General features: G+C 40.3%; 1 protein-coding gene across 2 annotated transcripts in view; it reads right to left on the bottom strand.

Annotated features, from left to right (window-relative positions):
* LOC126198981 (immediate early response 3-interacting protein 1) overlaps positions 1-21,550 on the bottom strand; it is a 34,976-nt gene extending 13,426 nt beyond the window's left edge. The window contains exons 1-3 of one of the 2 annotated variants that reach the window (XM_049935647.1): positions 21,418-21,550; positions 21,201-21,334; positions 9,602-9,703 (exon numbers count right to left, since the gene is read on the bottom strand). In XM_049935647.1, coding sequence (XP_049791604.1) covers positions 9,602-9,703; positions 21,201-21,291 — 193 coding nt within the window. In that variant the 5' untranslated portion in view covers positions 21,292-21,334; positions 21,418-21,550. Of the gene's footprint in view, positions 1-9,601; positions 9,704-21,200 lie in introns of both variants that reach the window. The other variant, XM_049935646.1, reaches the window with a different exon arrangement.
* Between the last annotated feature and the right edge of the window lie 147 nt (positions 21,551-21,697).

A 21,697-nucleotide genomic window follows, 5' to 3' on the forward strand; every position in this document is an offset into this window, starting at 1 on the left:
ACAGATCATCAGAGGGAATGTAAGAACTAGCAGGCTGAGGTACGAGGACTGCAGCTTTCACAGCAATATCAGCGGCCTCTTTTCCACTCTGACCGACATAACCAGGAACCCACATAAACATCACAGTGGCCCATCAAGAATGAGCAAGTAAAAGCTTTCCTTGATCTGTTGCACTTAGGGATGAATGGTGTACATCATACAGAGGCTTTGAAGGACACAGAGTGTCAGAGCAGATGATGCTATATAAAGACCTGTGTTGCCGGATGTACTGCACAGCCTGATACAGCGTGAGGAGCTCTGCTGTAAATACTGAGCAATGTTCCAGAAGCCAACACCGAAAACCGTCATTGCCAATGAAAACAGGCACACATGACACCACGGTCATGTCCGAGAGCCATCAGTGTACACAAAGGTACTATCACGAAGTTCCATGCATAAGTTGTGAAACTGAAGGCTATAGACCAAGACTGGAGTAGTGTCCTTAGGAAGTGAATGAAGGCCAAGGTGAACGTGGGCTACCGCACAAAGCCAAGGTGGTGAATTTGCAGATAGCATGAAGTTAAGCTGCCGGAGCAAAGCCACAAGCGAACTACAGGAGGTAACAGAAGAGGGACATGCCCCATACTGGCAACAAAAGGATTCATCGAAGAAGGAGGCATAGGATGGGCGCCCACGCATGTCAGACAAACTGCATACATATCTGCTGAGGAGAAAGTCACGGCGGTAGGATAGCTGTAGTTCAGCATCTTCTTCATACAGACTCTCTACGGGGCTACTGCCGAAGGGACCAGTGGCCAAACGGATGCCACGATAGTGGTTAGTATTGAGAAGGTGTAAGATGGACAGACGTGCAGATGCATAAACAAAACACCTGTAGTCTAGTTTCGAATGGACAAGGGACCAGCACAAATGGAGGAGGGTGGTTCAGTCTGATCCCCAGGAAGTACCACTGAGGATACATAGGACATTGAGGGACCACATACAGCAGACTGCCCAGTAAGACATGTGAGAGGACCAAGAAAGTTTCCTATCAAGTATGAGCTCCAGGAACTGCATGAATGGAAAAGCAAGAGGCCCAAGATGTAAAGACAGTGGAAGAAACTAACTGCACTGCCAGAAATTCATATGAATGGTTTTGTCAGTGGAAAAACGAAAACCACTGTCAATGCTCTATGAGTAAAGATGATCGAGACATAGCTGAAGCTGCCACTCAATGAGACAGGTCCATGGAGAACTGCAATAGATTGCAAAATCGTCAATGAAAAGGATCTAGAAATGCCCGGCAGGAGACAGGCCATTACAGGGTTAATGGCGATAGAAAAGAGGATTACACTCAGGACAGAACACTGAGTAAGACCATTTTCCTCAATAACGGTGTCCAACAAGGCAGAACCTACATGTACCTTGAAAACTGTCTTTTCGAAATTCCTAAAGGGAACGCGGCAGGTGGCCATGGAAACCCCACATATAGAGAGTACAGAGGCTACCAGTCCTCCAGCAGGTGTCGTAAGCTTTATCCAAATCAGGAAACACTGCCTCAGTCTGGGATTTCCACAGAAAACTGTTCATGACATGGGTGGACAAAGTGACAAGATGGTCAACTGCAAAACAGCATGCTCAAAAATCCACACTGTGCAGTGGTTACTAAATTGCGAGACTCGAGCTACCATACCAGACAGGCATGAATCATACGTTCCATCACCTTGCAAACACAGCTGGTGAGAGAAATGAGGTGGGAAGTAGAAGGAAGGTGTCTGTCCTTACTGGGCTTAGGTATGGGTATGACAGTGGCTTCACGACAGTGTCTGGGAAATGTGCCCTCTGCCCAGATGTGGTTGTACATATGAAGCAGAAAGTGCTTTCCCACTACAGAAAGGTTCTGCAACATCCGAATGGGAACGTCGTTTGGCCCTGGGGCGGAGGATAGGGATGAAGTGAGAGCATGATCTAGCTCCCTCATAGTAAAGGCGGCATTGTAGCACTCACGATTCTGAGGAGAGAATGGTATCACCTGAGCCTCCTACATTCATTTCCGATGGAGGAAGGCAGGGTGATAGCGGCAGGACCTTGAAATCTCTGCAACATTGCAGTCCAGGGTGTTGGAGATAGCAATAGGGTCCGTGATGACATCACGTGCTACTGTCAGGGTGACAATTGGGAAATGATTCTTGGTTCCAGAGAGCCGTCGGTGGTTGGCCTACACGACAGAAGAGGGTGTGGAACAGTTAAAAGAACCAGCTAGCTTTTTGCTATCCTAAAGAACGTGACGACACTGTGCATGCAACTGTTTATATTGAATGCAGTTTGCCATCATAGGATGACCGTTAAAAATGCGGAGAGCACATCTCTGCAAGCAAATTGTGTCACAGCAAGCCTCAGTCCACCAAGGGACCAGGGCTTGGTGAGGTAAAGAGGAAGTGCAAAGAATGGAACGTTCTGCATGCAGCAGTAAGGAAAATGTTTGTAAGATATTCTACCTGGTCATCACAACTGGGGAAAAATTTGTCGAAGGTTGCCAGGGAGGAATAAAGCCTCCATTCGGGCTTAGTAAGCTGCCATTTGGGCATGCATGTAGGTGGGGTAGGAGTCGGCAAATGGGTACCACATGGGAAATGGTCGCTCAAGCACATGTCAGAGAGAATGGACCACTCTAGACGATGGACAAGCTGGGCAGTGCAGAAGCAGAGGTCCAAATGGGAATAAGTGTGTGTGGAGTCTTAAAGGAACGTGGGTGCTCCTGTGTTAAGGCAGAAGAGGTTAAGTTGATTGAGAAGGTCAGCCAAGAGGGCACCACTCGGCCATGTTCTAGGAGAACCGCAAAGAGGATGCTGCGCATTAAAGTCACTGAGCAGCAGAAAGGGGTGACGTAGCTGCTGAATAAACTGGTGGATATCTGCCCTGGTGACACTGAATGACAGAAATGAAAACGGTACAAAGGGAAAAGGTCAAGAGAGGAAGGAAAAGGCAAACTGCAATAGCTTGAAGGCGGGAAGTCAGGGAGATGGGTTGACTATTAATGTCATCCTGTATGAACAGCATAACTCCCCCACGAGATGGAATGCCGTCCTCAGGGGGAAGGTCAAAATGGACTGGGAAGAAATGCAAGAGCTTGAAGCATTCGTGAGGACACAATTTTGTTTCCAGAAGGCAGAGTACAAGCAGACGCTGCAATTCTAAGAGCAGCCGTAAACCCTATTTGTTGGACCGAGAACTGCGAATGGTCCATTGGAGGAGTCATGATGAGCAAAAAATGAAGGGGTGTCACCTCAACAGCTCCCCTCTCTGGCTGCCGAGTGCTAACCTTCTAGGACTCGCTACTACAGGGCACAGAGGCAGGAGGATCCTGCTCCACGAGATCTACAGAAGCATCGGCATTCTCCTTCTGTCAGCCTGTGGAGTGAAGGACAGAAAAATGGTTGGTGGTGTGCACCAGTGACACAGAGGGTGGCTGGCTGAGGGCGAACATGGCGACACCATCGAAGGGCACCTTCACGTTGGCGAAGGAGAAGACTGTTTGTTTGACTTCTTGGAGCCTTTCCGATTGGCAGAGGATGACTTGGACGTTGGTTGGCTAGAGGGATGTAAGAAGTCTTCACACGAGTATTCTTTCTGTCCTTTCCGGTCTGCCAGTTGTCTGGCTGGTGACTTCGCCCTGTGAGGCAAAAGTTTGGTGGCATGTTGCGCAGCTGGAGGAGGAGATGATGATGCAAGTATGATGCTGGGCAATTTCACAACCAAGTTGTTAAATCTGAGGTCGCATGTCTGCGTGGAGTGAGATGCAGCAAGAACAGTACGGTAGGTGCCAGATGGTAGAAAGCAGGGTTTCCGACTAGCCAACAACTTGTTAGTGACCACATAAGGCACACTTTCTCTTCCAACCGGATCTCCTAAACAGCCCACTCATTGAGAAACACAGGACAATAGAGGGTGGAGGCGCCATGGTCACCATTGCAATTGATGCAGCGGGGAGGAGGAGGCGGACAGTCACCCTCGTGTGCATCTCTATCACAGGTTACACATTTGGCTGGGTGTCGACAGGATTCTTGAGTGTGGTTGTAATGATGACAGTGATAGCCGTACATAAGGTTCGGAATATACGGTCTGACTGTGGTAACTTCATAACCTGCTTTGATCTTTGACTGAAGAACAATTCTATCAAAAGTGAGAAAGAGAGCGTGTGTGGGCACTAATGAGGCATTTTTCATTTTTCATCACCCAATGGACTGCAAAGACACCCTGATCAGAGAGGTACATTTGGATTTCTGCCTCAGTCTGACCATTGAGCAGCCTAGTGTAAATAACACCACGGGTTTGAGCATTTGATGGGCCTCGACACGAACAGTTGTTGTGCTTGAGAATCAGAAGTATTCTCCAAAAACAGAGTGCCATTGCGCAAACGAGAGCAGGATTTTACACAGCCAGCAATTGTATCAACACCTTTCCGAATAATCAACTGATTTACCGTAGCAAAACACTGACTGTCTTCAGTACGTGAAACCACGAGGAACCGTGGTGCACCTGGGAGGGTCTTTGAATTGTTAGTCTCATTCCATTTACATATTGTAGCCTTTCACAGTGAAGGCGATTGGCTCATTGTGAGAAAATCCACCATGACTGCCAGCATCTCCAATGACATGCTCCCCCAACTGGGGACACCCTACAGGGGGGGGGGGGGGGTGCACCCGCCTTAGGTGATTGTTCACACTTCAGATCACACCTCACGAACTCCTGACAGGGGAACCAATTGGCAATTTGGGAAGGTCACAGCTTAGGCAATCACCCATCCCTGTGCCTGGCCTGTACAAGGGGGAACATGCAAACCCTACCTGTTGACCCGGGGCTGGGAATTACGTGTTACTCTGTCACCTGTTATGCATGTCCGGCCCCGGTAGCCGAGTGGTCAGTGCGACAGACTGTCAATCCTAAGGGCCCGGGTTCGATTCCCGGCTGGGTCAAAAATTTTCTCCGCCCAGGGACTGGGTGTTGTGTTTTGTCCTAATCATCATCATTTCATCCTCATCGATGCGCAAGTCGCCAAAGTGGCATCTAATCGAAAGACTTGCACCAGACGAGCGGTCTACCCGACGGGAGGCCCTCATCACACGACATTTCATTTTTCACCTGTTATGCATCAATACGCGTGGGTCGGCCTTCAGGAGCATACAGGGAGGAAGAAGAAAAGAGGAACCTCAAACGTCGAAGCGGAGGAAGGATGAGAGAAGTTGAACGAAGAAAGGAAAAAGGAATAAAAACAGTGGAGAGTGTTCTAATATTGACTACTGAAAATGCAGATTACATTTCCAAAAACAGCCCAAGCATGTTCAAGGAGGGGAAAAAGAACAGCAACAGGATAGACATGCAGCATGGAAGGGAAAACATGCTGCAAAGGCCGGGACCCATAGTAGCCAAGCACGAACCCGCTGAAGAGTGGCGTGCCCCCTGGGGAGTAGACGAGAATCTGAAAGTGCTGATATGAAAGTGCTGATATGAAAGTGCTGATATGAAAGTGCTGATATGAAAGTGCTGATATGAAAGTGCTGATATGAAAGTGCTGATATGAAAGTGCTGATATGAAAGTGCTGATATGAAAGTGCTGATATGAAAGTGCTGATATGAAAGTGCTGATATGAAAGTGCTGATATGAAAGTGCTCATATGAAAGTGCTCATATGAAAGTGCTCATATGAAAGTGCTCATATGAAAGTGCTCATATGAAAGTGCTCATAAGTCAGAGGTGAAATTTATGGAAATCAACTTTGATCTTAATCATTTGCTTTTGCTTAACACCTACTGTATTTGTTTGGGTTGTGTTTTACAGCTGTATCTCCCTAATCAATAAAAATTGGACATACAAGGAATGTTTTATTAGTATTAATCTAGTCTACCACCATCTAAAATATTTGTTTCCCTCCTGAAACACTACAGTCAAATGGCGGGAGAGAGGGGGGCGATTGCAGCATGGGGAAGGGAAACAAAAATGCTGCAGTGATTGGTTCCTCAAACCAGTCAAAGAGTTTGAGGCCACTAGTGGGGAGGTGAATTACGACTACACAAGATCACACTCCCGTTATCTCAAAGCATATCTCCACCCCCCCCCCCCCTCTCTCTCCCAATCCCTCCTGATATTCACTCATCTTTCATTTTTCCTACCCATTTCAATTTCTGCCAATTTCTTCTCAGCTTCAAAAAAATGTTAACTAAATGGTATGATTTTGATGAACGAGAATAGGAAATGATGCCAGAGTGGATAAAGAGCAAAAAACGTTATATGGGCATATGGCTGAAAACGTGTTCCAAAGGAATTCTACTCACACAAAGGTGAAGTTAAAGAAACCTTGAGAGTGATCCTCCTATCAGCACCAGGCAGGTGGTCCACCAGCATTCTCCGCAACTGCCACAATCTGTATCACTTGCAATGCACGGAGACCTTATTACCTACGGGGCCCCACAGTAACAGTTTTGTCACTGGCCCATTGTACACATCACCGCAGTGCTGTGATTTCTGTCATTCATCCTGTTCACAAATTAGGCTACCTTTTTGAGGTGTGGTATCATCAACCTTCACAACACCTACCTTGGAGCTATAGAGGATCCCCATGGGATGGTGGCAGCAAACTATCAATAATGGTGTAGCCTCATAGTGTGGTTGAGGATTACTGGCAACCACCTCACAGGCGAGACTTATATGCACTTCCTGCAGGTGACACCGTCTTTTCTGCCTTTGGTGGTATGGAGGGTAATGTGGCTACAACACAACTGTTCTCCACCTCATTGCCCTCCTGAGTTTGGAGCTAAAACTTTAGTACAGACAGAACATTCCCACTTCCCTGATGTGTACTCCTGTGTACTTACAACAACTTCAATCTACACCGTCAAAAAGATCTTTTATCTACATCTTCATGTGGATGTATCTCCCTTGGAATGCATTTCCAACCGTATATCCATATAATCATGTTTGCTCCTTATCGTCTGAGCGATCATTTCTGTCAACCTGTAATACTGAGAACATTACTTTCATCGACACTGTTTCTCCTTCATTTCACTTACTGTCATGAAAGGCATACAGCTTACACATTTCATCATTTATTTTTATATTTAACTGAAGAGACATAAATAGTAAGAAATAAATTTCAAAAGGAGACCTATGCTGTAATACGAAGTATACAAAAGAACTTTATGTTACATTACTTTCTTTAACTAACTGTATGATAATGCAAAATTGTCTGGACAGTTAGGATTAAAAAATGTTCGTTTCTAACGAAGGCAATATTTTGATAATGGAAATCATGTCCAAAACTAGTCTCTGCAAATAAAGGATCTTTCTTGCCACAACTTTGACATAATTACAAATAACAGTTTTAATGAAAGTATGTAATTCAGTTGTCCATATCTATTCTTGTTATTTTGTCTATCTGTTACAGATACTGCATGGAATAGTCTACTATCATTTTCATCATACCAGACATTTTTTAAACATAATTGTTGAAACAATTTTGCATTGTCATCATACAGTTAGTTAAAGTTATGTAATGTAAGGTCTTTTGTATACTTTGTATTATTGCATATGTCTTCCTTGTAAAATTTATAAGTAAAACATTTGATGGACTCGTTGTTTCTTATCTCAGTTAAATATAAAAGTAAGTGATAAAATCTGTGAGCTGGCTGCCTTTCTTGACAGTAAGTGAAATGAAGGGAAAACAGTGTCAATGAAAGTAATGTTTTCAGTACTATACAACAAGTACATTTGCAAAGAGCCACAACTGGCAATACTGAGTCACATGTACAAACTAATCTACAGTGCATTATAAGAGATTCTTCCTGCATAATGCTGAAGGTTCATAAATACACACTTTCAGAAATTAAAAGACATTAAGCACAAATTATCAAGCATAAATACGTAAGAGAATTTTTATTTGTAGCCTGAGTCATTTGATGATTTTTTTTAATTGTACAAGCTTTTTCAAATAGATTTTCTTAATTCACATAGAAATTTCTTGATATTTCTAATTCTTGAATTTCATTTGGTAAATTACTGTATATCCATCTTTCAACATACAGAAGAGTTTTTAAGAAGTTTTTCTCTACTCAATACCATGAATACACTAATGCTGTCTGTTTTATAACACATGAACAGCATCTTTTAGTATACTTAAAGTGCAACTGCTACAGTGAGAGTTTCCCCAAAAGATAATTCCATATTGCACTAGGAACTTAACACGCCTCACATTTGATACTCTTGGTTGTTTTTTAATTTCTCATGTTAATACTGAGAGGCAAAACCTAATGAGTTATTTATTACACTGAAAGCAGGTGTTATTACAGATCTTTCTATTCAATGATGACATAAGTGGATAATTTTTTTTAGGTTATGATCATCTCTCTCTCAAAATGTTTTTTCAGAATGCTTTCATCATATCAGCTCTTATGTTTTACAGCATCTGTCTATACTAAAACACAATAATAGACTAAGGACTAACCCTGTGATACACTGTATCCAGCTGCTGTCATTACAGAGAAGAACACAGTAGATTGATTAATATGGTAGTACTTTCTGGCCGTCATTTGAGTTTAAAGAAAAGTTCGGAGTTGCAATTCATCACCAACTAGAGGAAGTGTTCTGGGCAAGTGCAATGAAATGAAATGAAACCAGGTGAGGTTTTGGTGAAAGAAATCTGATAAATGCAGAACAGACATGCAAGATACACAATGATCAGCATATCCACCTTGGGTGACAACGCAGACCATTTTTAAAGGGTTGATTCAAGCTGATCATCACAGCCATGAGGCACAGATTGCACATGAACTGAATCTCTTCACTGGCAGTGTATTGGATGTTGTGCACAAAATACTGTACTACCAGATGCGGTCTTTATAGGTACTGCAGCAACTCTCGGATGACAATACACCAATACAATAGTGTTGTCTTTTTATCACTTATTGCATTTTCATGCGGAAGGTGTTCCATTCTTGCACTGTATTGTCAAATGGGACAAAATGTGGGTACATTGTGTGACACCTGGAAAAACACATCAATGACACGGAGAGATCTCCATCCCCCATTAAGATCAAAACAAGTTTCAGCAAAGAAAATTGTGGCCACAGTGCTTTGGGACACACATGGAGTGACTGAAAGCTACCTATTATTGTTCAGTACCAGAATGTTTGCATACAGCATTCAGAGTAAACAGGTATTGCTTTCCAAAATATTAGTGCTGTTGCCTGACTGCATAGAGCCTCAGTTATGTGTGATTTAGATCAACATTTCTCACAAGCCATACTGAACACCATCCACACAGCCCATATCTTACACCAAGTGATTCCTATGTATCTGGACTGTTAAAGAAGCACTAGGCCCGTTTCCACAGAAAGTACCAATGCCAAAATTCAAGAGGCTGCTGTTAAGTGGATCCTAGACCTAGATCCTGATTTATTTTATACCAGGTCCAATAGATAAATATAGCAGTGGAGTAAATGCTTAGTCAAACATAATGACTCTCAGAGGACTTGTTACTTCATTTTTTGAATCACCCTTGTATTATAAAAAACAATTTTAATTATGATTATATCCAAAATATTACTGGAAAAAAACCACTTATATTTACCTCTCATTACAAGCCTCACAGAACGAATAAGGTTCAAAATCTGTGATTTTACTGTAGGTTGTTCACCAAACCCCTGGACATTTTGATTCACACTCCAGCCAACTGAAAGTAATTTACAATCTTATTAACAGATACACCACAAGTGATTTGGAAATGTGACAGTATAAATTTATTAACTAGCGCACACACACACACACACACACACACCTAAACAACACCAACAATAAAACACATCCTGCTCAGTATTTAATTATATTTTAGTCTTTGATCACTTTCCTGTTACCTTCCCACCATCGGCACTGTCAACTCCCAGTTTGACAAAAATGGCTTGTTTGTCATCGTTATCCATAAGAATGTTTTGACCTCAACATATTGTCACTTGCAAGCTGTCCCCTTCATTTCAGTGTAAGTGTTTCAGTAACAACTCAAATCTTAATATGTGCCCAACCATTCTCTCTAATTCAATGTTCTTCAGTAAACATTTTTTTCTTGTTGACTATTTTCAGGACTATTTCACTCCTTACTTCATCAATCCACCTGCACTGTAACACCACATTTCAAGCGTTTCTAATAATCTCTTTTCTGTTCTCTGCACTGCCCTTGTTTCACACCCATACAGAGTTGTGCTAAATACAGCTTTTTTCTTTTTCTTAGTCTGTAAGTTTATAATTTCGGACATTACTGGCTGTTTCTTTTAGCAGAAAGCCCTTTTGTCTTGGGCAATTTTTGCTACTATGTCTTTCTTGTCTTTTCCTTCTTTATTTATTTTACTTTAGACAGGGCAAAATTTGTCCTCCTCTTCAGGAATCCATATTTAAAGTTTAGTTTCCAAACATGTCTGCCTACTTCACACATCAATACTTAAGTTTTCTTTTTGTTCTCGTACATTTTATGGCCAGCAATGAGAATATACTCCATTTAATGACCTACCCAACTCAGTTCTTGTCCACGTTTGGCAACTATTGGCATGTCATCACCAAACTTTACTGTTCAGATTTTTTCACCCACATTGAGATGGTCCTTTACATCCCCCACATCCCCTTATAGTTGCAAATTAAAAATCAGTGGTGATAATGAGCAATCTTGTCTTACATCTTTCCTGATTTTGGTCTCTTGTCCAATTCCGCTGGTGCTTACAATTCCAGTTTCCTTCACATATAGAAAGGAACCACCTTTCTAGAACTGTAGTTTATACCAAACTGCTTAAGAATGGGAAACATTTCATTCCCTTTAACACTATGAAACACATTTTCCCAATCTACAAATTCATTTTACAATTTTTTCCCCCCTAAATCCACTCTATTAGCAACCACAGTCCTAAGTTAGCTGCTTCAGTACACCTGCTTTTCCAGAAACCAAACTGATCCTTTTCTAATATACTTTTAATTTTCATTTCCTATATTTGATAAAGTACTCTTGGAATTGTCTTGAATGTGATATTGGACTAGCTGTGGTAATTTTCACATCAGCTTGCTCTTGCTTGCTTTGAAAGTGGAATTATTGTATCAGATAGAACTTCCCTAGTTAGATTAATTTTATTCATGAGGTTGAACAGTTCTTTCTCTGCCTTTGGCCTGAGCTCCTCTGGGTATTTATCAATCAATACACTGGCATTTGTTCTTGATGAATTCATGCAGAGTATTTCATCTCCCTTATAATCTTCTTGCAACTTGCTCTCATTTCCAACTGGCCTAGTTTCTCCTGGTTGGTTGGTAGATTCAGGGGAGGGGATCAAACAGCAGGGTCATCTGTCCCATTGGGTTGGGGAAGGATGGAGAAGGAAGTCAGCCATGCCCTTTCAAAGGAACCATCCTGTCATTTGCCTGACTTAGTGAAATCATGGAAAACCTAAATCAGGATGGCCGGATGCAGGTTTCAACTGTTGTCCTCCCAAATGTGAGTCCAAATTTCTCCTGGATAACGATGTTTCTACAGGTATTGTTTCATATCCTCACCTATTTTCAGCTTCCACTGTCCCATTACCTGCGAACTAATCAATGTTCGGATGGAGTTTTAGTTGTTTATTTTTTTTTTTTATCCTCCTCTCAACATCTCCCTTCCATCCATTCCTCTTTAGCTATTCTTCATTTCCGGATAATTTCATTTATACTTTCATTTCTGAACGAACTGTATTGTTGCTGTGCACTTTAATAATTCAAGTATCTCTCTTTATCCATGGCTGCTTCTGATATGGTTTTTTTCACGTGAAGTAGTTTTACTACTGGATTTATAATATCTCTTGTAAGATCATTTAATTGGTCTTCACACAAGTAACTTCTTTAAATGGAATCATTTCTTTCGCCACATGCTCTCGCTACAGAATTTGATGTTCCTTTGACTTGTTTCTAACATTTCAGGTGCTTTTCCTTTAATTCCATAATTGTCTACTGCAATTTCAAATACTAGGTTACAGCAATTTGATAACTGCTGCAGCCCTTACTTTGTCCCCAGAGAGTCTGTTTTACAATAATATAGTCATTAAGATGTCTATTTGATCACTTGGAACCTTCCATGTACACACTTTTCTCAAGAAGGGTTTCTCATAAGGTGTATTCACAATGATTAAATAATGGTCATCCAGAATTTTACATATCTCGCCCCCCCCCCCCCATTTTGCTTTTTAAGATCACAGTTGTTTTCTGTTCTCTACCTTCACTTACAACTGCATTCGTGTCTCCCTTTAGGATTTAATCACCATCCTGACATTTTATGAATTCATTAACATTAGGATGAAAATAGTAACAGCTAATGAAATGCAGAATTCTTTAAAATATCATTGTCAAGATTTTGTTTCCATGGGAAGTGCACTGTTAATTCCATTCTGACGGTACAGACTTACATTGTAGACGTTCACTTTAAAATCCTTGTTCTGCATGCTCTTATTTTCTCAAAACATGTCACAAGTCTGACCTGATGTCAAACTTGAGAAACTGAGTAAAATGTCTAAAACAGATGGTTGCTTCAACAGAGTGAAGAAGAGTAGTGAATAGAGCTAATGAAATGACCAAATTCTGAGATAATGCCTATGTAAATAATAATAATAATAATAACAACAACAACAATTCAAGCTCAAATGAGCATTTGAGATCTTACAGGTACATTATAGCTGGAGGAACTGTTTGCACAATGCTTTTGATTTCACTGTGGTTACTAAGAGTGTATGAGGCTGCTGTGGTAATAATAGGAGCCCATCATGACTCTCTATGGACAGAATTCAACTGCAAGATATGCCATAATCAATTAAACACCCAGTTTCAAAATTCCTGAATACTGTACTTAAAGATGTGTAAAGGCTTTGCCACCTAGCATAGACTCTAAACTGTCACATAAGCAGACCTACACACAGCAGACCAGACTATATCACCATTTCATTTCCTTGAGGGCTTTCTATTTCTAACTGCAACATGATAGCATTTTCATTTTGTCAGTGGCAGCCAGAACTCTCCCCACTCAGATGCCATTTTCGTTTAGCTTCTTCCAATTTCTACGTTGTTACCTTTACACTTTGACATACAAGATGTATTATCAGTTACCTGAAAAGCTGACTGACCTTTTTACGTACCTTTACATTCAGGCCACAACAAATCTTTTTGTCACACATAATGATACTGTAACCTGATTTTGAAAGACACCAAGTGGTGCATATAGGGTGAAACAATTTACAATAATTTAAAAAGTTCCTTACAGTATTTTGAATGCCCTGTTCAAGTACCTATCTCATTGTTCCAACTTTCTGCATTCACCATTGAGTAGTGAACCGTATGCCAATTAAAATTATGATTCTCTAGTATTAAGTGCCCCAAGATCTGATGTCAACAATGCAAAAGCTAAAAAGTTTTTACTGCTTCCTATACTGCCAAATATCAAAGTGCATGTCTACACTGACGATATCTGTTGCACAGATCCAACAATACTTATAGTATAGATCAACTAAAGACTAACAGAATTAGCAACATTCACATAGTGTGTCCAAATAACTTGAGAATGTTGGAGATAAAAGCAAACTAAAGTCAAACGATAAACATAAACGGCTCAAAAAAGTTTGTAACTAATAACTTTGATAGGTAGCCCTTTCTAAAAAGTAAAAACATTTTGAATAGAATCTATTACAATTTTTGTAGAAGGATGTGGAGGAGAACATGTTCCAACATGTTTCAGTCATGTGGTCCCATCAGCTCAGCAGGGAGGTGGGTCAGTTACATTTTGGGACAATATCATATGGATGTAAGATACTTTTCAAGTAATTTGAAGACCGTGTCATACTGGGATAGCACCCTAGTAGTGTTTTAAATATTGACAGTAACACTGACATCTTTCCCATCTGATTGGCACCAGGTAAATATTTATAAATTTACATTTATATGTATTTATATTAATTTTAATCCAAAATATTCATCCAATTTTGTTTTCTGTTTCACGTGAAATATAAGAGAATGTGATGAAGTGGCTTTGCACTTTTATACTGAGGTGGGGTTTCGCAAGGTCAATCATTACAATGTACTGGTGGCAAAAACAACTGCAGGATGATGGAATCCATACTGATGACAGGCACCCTGTGCTCCATTTTAACAACAATAATAATAACAATAATAAACATTGTCACTGAGCTCTGTAATTAATATAATGTAAATTTTTTGCCATCATTGAGAGATGTCTGAAGATGGATGTAGTCCTTTAAGGCTCATAACACTTTTATTGTATACACTCAAGAGAGGAATCAGTGTATGAATCATTCACTAAACTATAATGCAACAACAACTAAATGAAACACAAATATAGGGGAATTCAGTGCTTTATTTTAGGAGCCTCACATAATTTATAGTCAGTTGAACTTTAGAGTATGTGAAGTGATATGCTTGTAGAGAAGGAATGAGACTAACCAAAGTTGCTACACCTTGGAGCAGGTGCCAATACGTGGCTTCGTCAGTGCCTCAACATATGGCATTCTGTCTGGAGGAGTTCCTGATCTGAGAAGTATAGGCTGGCCATCCAAAGAGATTGTATTAATATATATTTGCTATTGTTAGATTTGTGTGCAGCCAGCTTGGTAAGTATGTTTTTATGCTTTCATTTTTTGTTGTTGTATGTATGGCAAGTGTTTTTATGCACATTATTGTGTTTTTTTAATATCTAAATTGGTGTACATACAGTTTTTATGATTTTTTATTTTGTTTGTATCTGTGTTGGCTTGTAATTGGTAGGTACTGTCGAATTTGTCTTACCCACAGAGGCGAGCCAGTGGTATCACAAGCTTTGTTTTAGCTATAAGGATCAAGTAGTGTTGGATACTGGACTTATCAAGATGGATGTGGTTTTGCAATCTCATTGATTTTATTTGAGCTACGTAGGTCATGTGGAATTTCTGATACACGTTTTGGAGCACTTATGGGTTTGTGGTATCGTGGACTTCATTTAAGATAAAATCAATCAAGTGAAGTTTCTGGTACCAAGATTTGGAGCTTTGCGCAAGTTCATGAACTTTGTCTGAGTTATAAAAGTCAAGGGAAACACTGTTGATTGCTGATACTCTGTGCCCCCCCCCCCCCCCCCCCCCGATTTGACTGCTGAGGACTCTGCGGCCTTAATTTTTGTATTAGTAATTGTTTTGGTATGTTATGACTTCATTATTAGGACTGTCATATATTTGATATTCTCTGCCACAAAACCATCAATACCCACAGTTGTCCCATTAGTTTCATTGCACTTCTGCAATTGAATATTTCTTGTATTACTTGTGTGTCTGTCATGTGCAATGAAAGATGTTATGGTCGTCATATTGTATTCGCTAGGAATAGTGATGTCTGCCATCTTGGATGATGGCACGAGTCAAAGTTGATGGGTAATATTGCAATCCTCGGTTTTGCCCATGCCCAGTTATTTATGAATAATGTATTCAAAAAGCGTATCTGTAATATGTTGGAACACAGTGTTACTTGTCTGCTTTTAGAAATTAGTCCACTGCTTCAACTAAGAAAACCTTCAATTGCTATTGGTTACCCATCTCGAGCTGGCTACAATTTAATTAAAAAAGAATCACACCAGACACATTTCGCTTTTATTTATAAAACATGTTCCGCGGTTATTCTGCAAATTGGATACATAGGTTTGTAAACTTCTGGTTCTTTTAGGTTAAAAAACAGTGGTTTGTTTGTAAAGTTGGTGTGCAAGTTAGTTTACATATTCTGCCCCTTCCCTCCTCACTAGCTGGGGCTGACGTCAAAAGACTTCAATTCCCATTTGCAATTTGTAGTTTTTGCCATTCTGCAGTCTTTCTTGCACTGCATTATTTACTCTTCATTTTTACAGTTTCTCATTCCGCACAGTAACAGTGTTTATGTCTGTTCGTTTCTTTTCATTCATGCTGGACTGATTATAGGACAGAACCTGGGAGGAGATGGTAGTGGTAAATGAACCCTGTGATTATATGTGTGTATTTAATGTTATATTAAATGGTCAGTCAGTTTAAAGAGAGTGTGGTTTGCCAAGTTGGTCTGATCATTTATGAGTTGTTTCTTTTCTGTTGTGGTTTTTTGGATGTGGTGGTTTTCTTGTAAGGTGAAGAGGTGTTTTTTGTTGTTTATCCTTATGATTTTCATGTCTGTGTCTCTGGTTGTAATTTTATGTTGGTGTAAGTGCTCAGCAAAAGCTGAATGATTTGTCCTATACTTCCATGCTCTCACATGTTCTTTTTATCTGGTGTGAAATGTCCTCCTGGTTTGACCTATGTACACTACTGACCATTAAAATTGCTACACCACGAAAATGACGTGCTACAGACGCGAAATTTAACCAACAGGAAGACAATGCTGTGATATGCAAATGATTAGCTTTTCAGAGCATTCTCACAAGGTTGGCACCAGTGGCGACATCTACAATGTGCTGACATGAGGAAAGTTTCCAACCAATTTCTCATACACAAACAGCAGTTGACCGGCGTTGCCTGGTGAAACGTCGTCGTGATGCCTCGTGTAAGGAGGAGAAATGCGTACCATCACGTTTCCAACTTTGATAAAGGTCGGATTGTAGCCCATCGCGACTGCGGTTTATCGTATCGCGACATTGCTGCTCGCATTGGTCGAGATCCAATGACTGTTAGCGGAATATGGAAATCTGTGGGTTCAGGAGAGTAATACGGAACGCCATGCTGGATCCCAACGGCCTCGTTCACTACCAGTCGAGATGACAGGCATCTTATCTGCATGCCTGTAATGGATCATGCAACCACGTCTCGATCCCTGAGTCAACAGATGGGGATGTTCGCAAGACAACAACCATCTGCACGAACAGTTTGACGACATTTGAAGCAGCATGGGCTATCAGCTCGGAGACCATGGCTGCGGTTACCCTTGATGCTGTGTCACAGACAGGAGCGCCTGCAATGGTGCACTGAACGACAAACCAGGGTGCACAAATGGCAAAATGTTATTTTTTCGGATGAATCTATGTTCTGTTTACAGCAACATGATGGTCGCACCTGTGTTTGGCGACACTGCGGTAAACGCACATTGGAAGCGTGTATTCGTCATCACCATACTGGCGTATCACCTGACGTGATGGTACGGGGTGCCATTGGTTACACGTCTGTCACCTCTTGTTCGCATTGACGGCACTTTGAACAGTGGATGTTACATTTCAGATGTGCCACAAGTCGTGGCTCTACCCTTCATTCGATCCCTGTAAAACCCTACATTTCAGCAGGCTAATGCACGACCGCATGTTGCAGGTCCTGTACAGGCCTTTCTGGATACAGAAAATATTCGACTGCTGCCCTGGCCGGCACATTCTCCAAATCTCTCACCAATTGGAAGCGTCTGGTCAATGGTGGCCGAGCAACTGGCTCGTCACAATAAGCCAGTCACTACTCTTGATGAACTGTGGTATCGTGTTGAAGTTCCATGGGCAGCTGTACCTGTACACGCCATCCAAGCACTGTTTGACTCAATGCCCAGGCGTATCAAGGCCATTATTACAGCCAGAGGTGGTTGTTCTGGGTACTGATTTCTCAGGATCTATGCACCCAGATTGGGTGAAAATGTAATCACCTGTCAGTTCTAGTATAATATATTTGTCCAATGAATACCCGTTTATCATCTGCATTTCTTCTTGGTGTAGCAATTTTAATGGCCGGTAGTGTATATTCCATCACATGTACTGCATTGCAGTTGGTATATTCCTGATTTCTGATATACAATCAGTCTGTCCTATTGGTTTTGGGAAATATTTCTGAACTGAACTGTTGATTTGGTGGGTCATTTTTATGCCTTGTTTTTTGAAAATACTGGATATTCTGTGTGTGTATTTGTGGTTGTATGTCATTGCATACAATCTTTTACTTTCTGTTTCTTTTACACTGTGGTGTTCCTATTCTTGTATTTTAGTATTTTTTTGTAGGTGATTTTGCCCCTGTGTTTATGACAGCTGGGTGTTTGTTCTTTTCTGTTTCTTGATTTTCTTGTTCAACTTTGTTAATAAGTTCTCTTTGTATCCATTGTTTGTGGCTATTAGTGTTATGGTATTCATTTCTTTTTTGTAACTGTCTGTATCTAATGGTACTGTGATTAGTGTATGGACCATGTATCTAAGTGCTGCCTGCTTTTGGGAACTGGGGTGTTGTGATTTCTCATGTAAAGCTGTGTCTATATTATCAGTTTTTGGTATATGTCAAATGTGAGTTGGTGGTTTTGAAACTTTTTGGTGATGTCCAAGAAGCTAAACTGCCTACTCACTCTTTCTCTATTGTAAAATTTATCTTATGAACAGAATTTATGTCTGTGTGTAACTCGTAAACTTTATTGCTTCGTTCATCCATCAGGCACAAGATGTCATCCATGTATCTAATCCAGTATAGGGTGTTGTACCTATTTGGCAATATTTTATTAAATATAATCTGTTCTACATGGTTCATAAATATGTTTGCTATTGTTCCAGACACTGGAGATCCAATTGGTAATCCTTCACTTTGTAAATAGAATTCATTATTGAACTGAAAATAGTTCTGCTCTGTTATTAGCCCAAGAAGCCTGACTATCTTTGATGCATTCATGTGGAAGTGTACTGTGTGTCTTAAGATTTTGTTCTAAGATGTTTGTTTCAGTTATTGATATAGTGGAATACATATTCTCTACATCAAGTAACAGGAGAGTGGCTGTGTATGGAACTTTTATGTTTTTTTTTTTATGTACTGAATCAATTCTGTGTTTCTTATTCTGTCCACTTGTAAATTGTAGTTTTCTGACAAGGTTTTCAACATGTCTCTTGCACGTTGGTAATTGGGTGCGTTTCTATAATATTTTATAGTTCTGACGGGGAGATCTTTCTTGTGTGGCTTTGGTTGGCATCAGAGGGAAGGTGCACTGGGATTTGTTTGTAGCAATTTCCTTTTTTCATTGTTTTCTATTGTATGTTCAATGTCTTCCAGAGTGTTTCTCAACTTAGCTTGGAATTTGAAAGTTGGATCTGATTTTAGTTTTATAATTTTATTTTTTGAGGTGAATTCTTGTGTCTCACTAATGTATTGCTCTTTATCTACGAGAACCACTGTGTTTCCTTTATCTGCCCTTGTGATGATGGTGAGGTGTTCCTGTAGTTTCTTTCCGAGTTTTGTTAGTATTATGGAATCTGTATTGTTTTGGTTTCCTCTGTTTTCTTTCATCTGAGTTGTTATGTTTTTGATGTTATTATTGACAAGCTCTTATGTCAGACCAATGTTTAAGATCACTTGTTTCGTTTCCGTTTTCCTGTGTGAGAATGCTTTCTGATTCAACTGTGAGGTTTTCTCTGTAGTTTTGACTATTTGTATGGTGGCATTAAGTTTTAGACCTTTTATGAGCAGTGTGAAAGAAACTGGAAGTAAACGGTTGTACACAATGATATACAACCACAAATACACACTCGGAATATCCAATATTTTCAAAAAACAAGGCATAAAAAATAGTCCACGAAACCAACAGTCCAATTCAGAAACACTTCCCAAAAACAATAGACAAATTTATCTATATCAGAAATCAGGAATATACCAACTGAAATGCAATACATATGATGGAAGATACATAGGTCAAACCAGGAGGAAATTTTATACCAGATACAAAGAACATGTGAGAGCATGGAAGTATAAGACAAATCAGTCAACTTTTGCTGAGCACTTGCACCAACACAAACATAAAATTGCAACAAGAGACAGTCGTGAAAATCACAAGGATAAACAACAAAAAACACCCCTCACCTTACAAGAAAACTACCACATCCAAAAAACCATAACAGAAAAGAAACAACTCACAAATGAACAGACCAACTTGGCAAACCACACACTCTTTAAACTGACTGACCATTTAATATAACATTAAATATACACACATAACCACAGGCTTCATTTACCACTACCATCTCCTCCCAAATTCTGTCCTATAAACACTATCCAGGACAATCCTCAATTACCCTCCCCCTCCCCCCCAAAAAGAGAAAGGTCAACCCACAATTTCTCTCTCTCTCTCTCTCTCTCTCTCTCTCTCTCTCTCTCTCTCACACACACACACACACACACACACACATACACACACACACAACTTTTGGGGTGTATTTTAACATTTCAGTTATTACTTGGCGAAATCAATGAAAATGAATGCAAAAGAACCTAACAGCGGTAACAGACTGATCTTTAGCTTAGCCCAAGGCCTAGGTTAAGTTGCTAGGTAACAGCATGGTTGTGAGTTTACATATACAAACTGAAAAATGGAAGGGGAGGGGAAGTGTAGCACTATGCATCTCTTGTATTTCCAAGAATCAGGTTCATGGCTAGTAATAAATATAGTGGCAAAATGCTAGCTCTCATTTTCATCAAGCACAGGAGAAAAATACAGCTCAAAAGGTACTGGAGAATAGAAGACAGAGGAACAACAAAAGGGAGGGGAAAAAATAAAAGAGCTGTCACAAAGCAGCTCATCATATCTGACAACAGCATGACAGAATAGCTTTAAGTACAATAAATTTTACCATTCAAAAATTTAGACTCGGCACAATAAGACAATGCTCCCATAGCTTCGGTGTAGAAGCGACTATGAACTATTAAAACTATTATTATGCTTTTCGTTAACACTCGTGGTAATATTTCGTATCAATTTTATGTGCCTGTTATATGTACGACATATTGAGATGAGAATTACACAGCCAAAAAGTTGCAATTTTTAAGAAGACATACACTACACAAAAAGAGTGAAATGAATAGCAATACTGAAAATATTTATCTCATAGTAACAAGACAGAGTGGAGAGCAGTAGAGAAAATTTTGGGTTAGGAAAAGCACTGGAAGAATTTTTTTTTTTAACTTTCTTTTTACGTCATGAAGTAATACCAAAATAAAGAAGAAATGCATCACAAATTGACTGTGCCACATTTTCTCTTCAGTTGACTAAATTATAGGTTATGTGGAGTTAAGTTCATCCATCATATGACCGCGAATTGGGTTAGTTATTTGGATATTTCCCTTTTTTTACAGTTCTAGTTACAAGTAACAAATCATAACACAACTTTCATGTTACGTATAACGTCAGTTTCCACCATCTTTCATAATGTCCAAGCACTAAAAACCATACTCATTACTCACTCTTTGCCAAAAATCTCTCTTCGTGCAAGATACACACGGCGTTTAAGCAGAGTAGTGAGGCTTCAAACAAGTTCCATAATGTAAACGCCATCTCTATGTTAAACAATCGTCAACAGCACACACCAGTCTCTGCCCTGCAATATGCAAATTCTGTGATAACAACTGTCTCCCTTACGGCGAATACAGGTGCTTTTATGGAAATGCTTATCTCATATACTTTCAACAGCCCGCTGATTCTGTCAAACCAAATTATCAAGAAACAAGATGTAATTACTGCGCGTGTACTTTTGTAATCGACACTGGCGCGACCTATCGAACAGTTGAGCAGTCCGAGCTGCATGCAAAAGTTGTTTAGCGGTAGGGTTTTGCCCATTTGGCGCGAAACAGAAGCTGCGACCTGCGCATAAATAGTGACTGACAGTTTGTATGGGGCTTCTATTTGTTGTATTGTTCGCCTGGGTGATACAGCTGAGTCTATCAGGATGTCATCGAAGGAA

Source organism: Schistocerca nitens, chromosome 8, assembly GCF_023898315.1.
Source record: "Schistocerca nitens isolate TAMUIC-IGC-003100 chromosome 8, iqSchNite1.1, whole genome shotgun sequence".
NCBI classification, from domain to species: Eukaryota; Metazoa; Arthropoda; class Insecta; order Orthoptera; family Acrididae; genus Schistocerca; species Schistocerca nitens.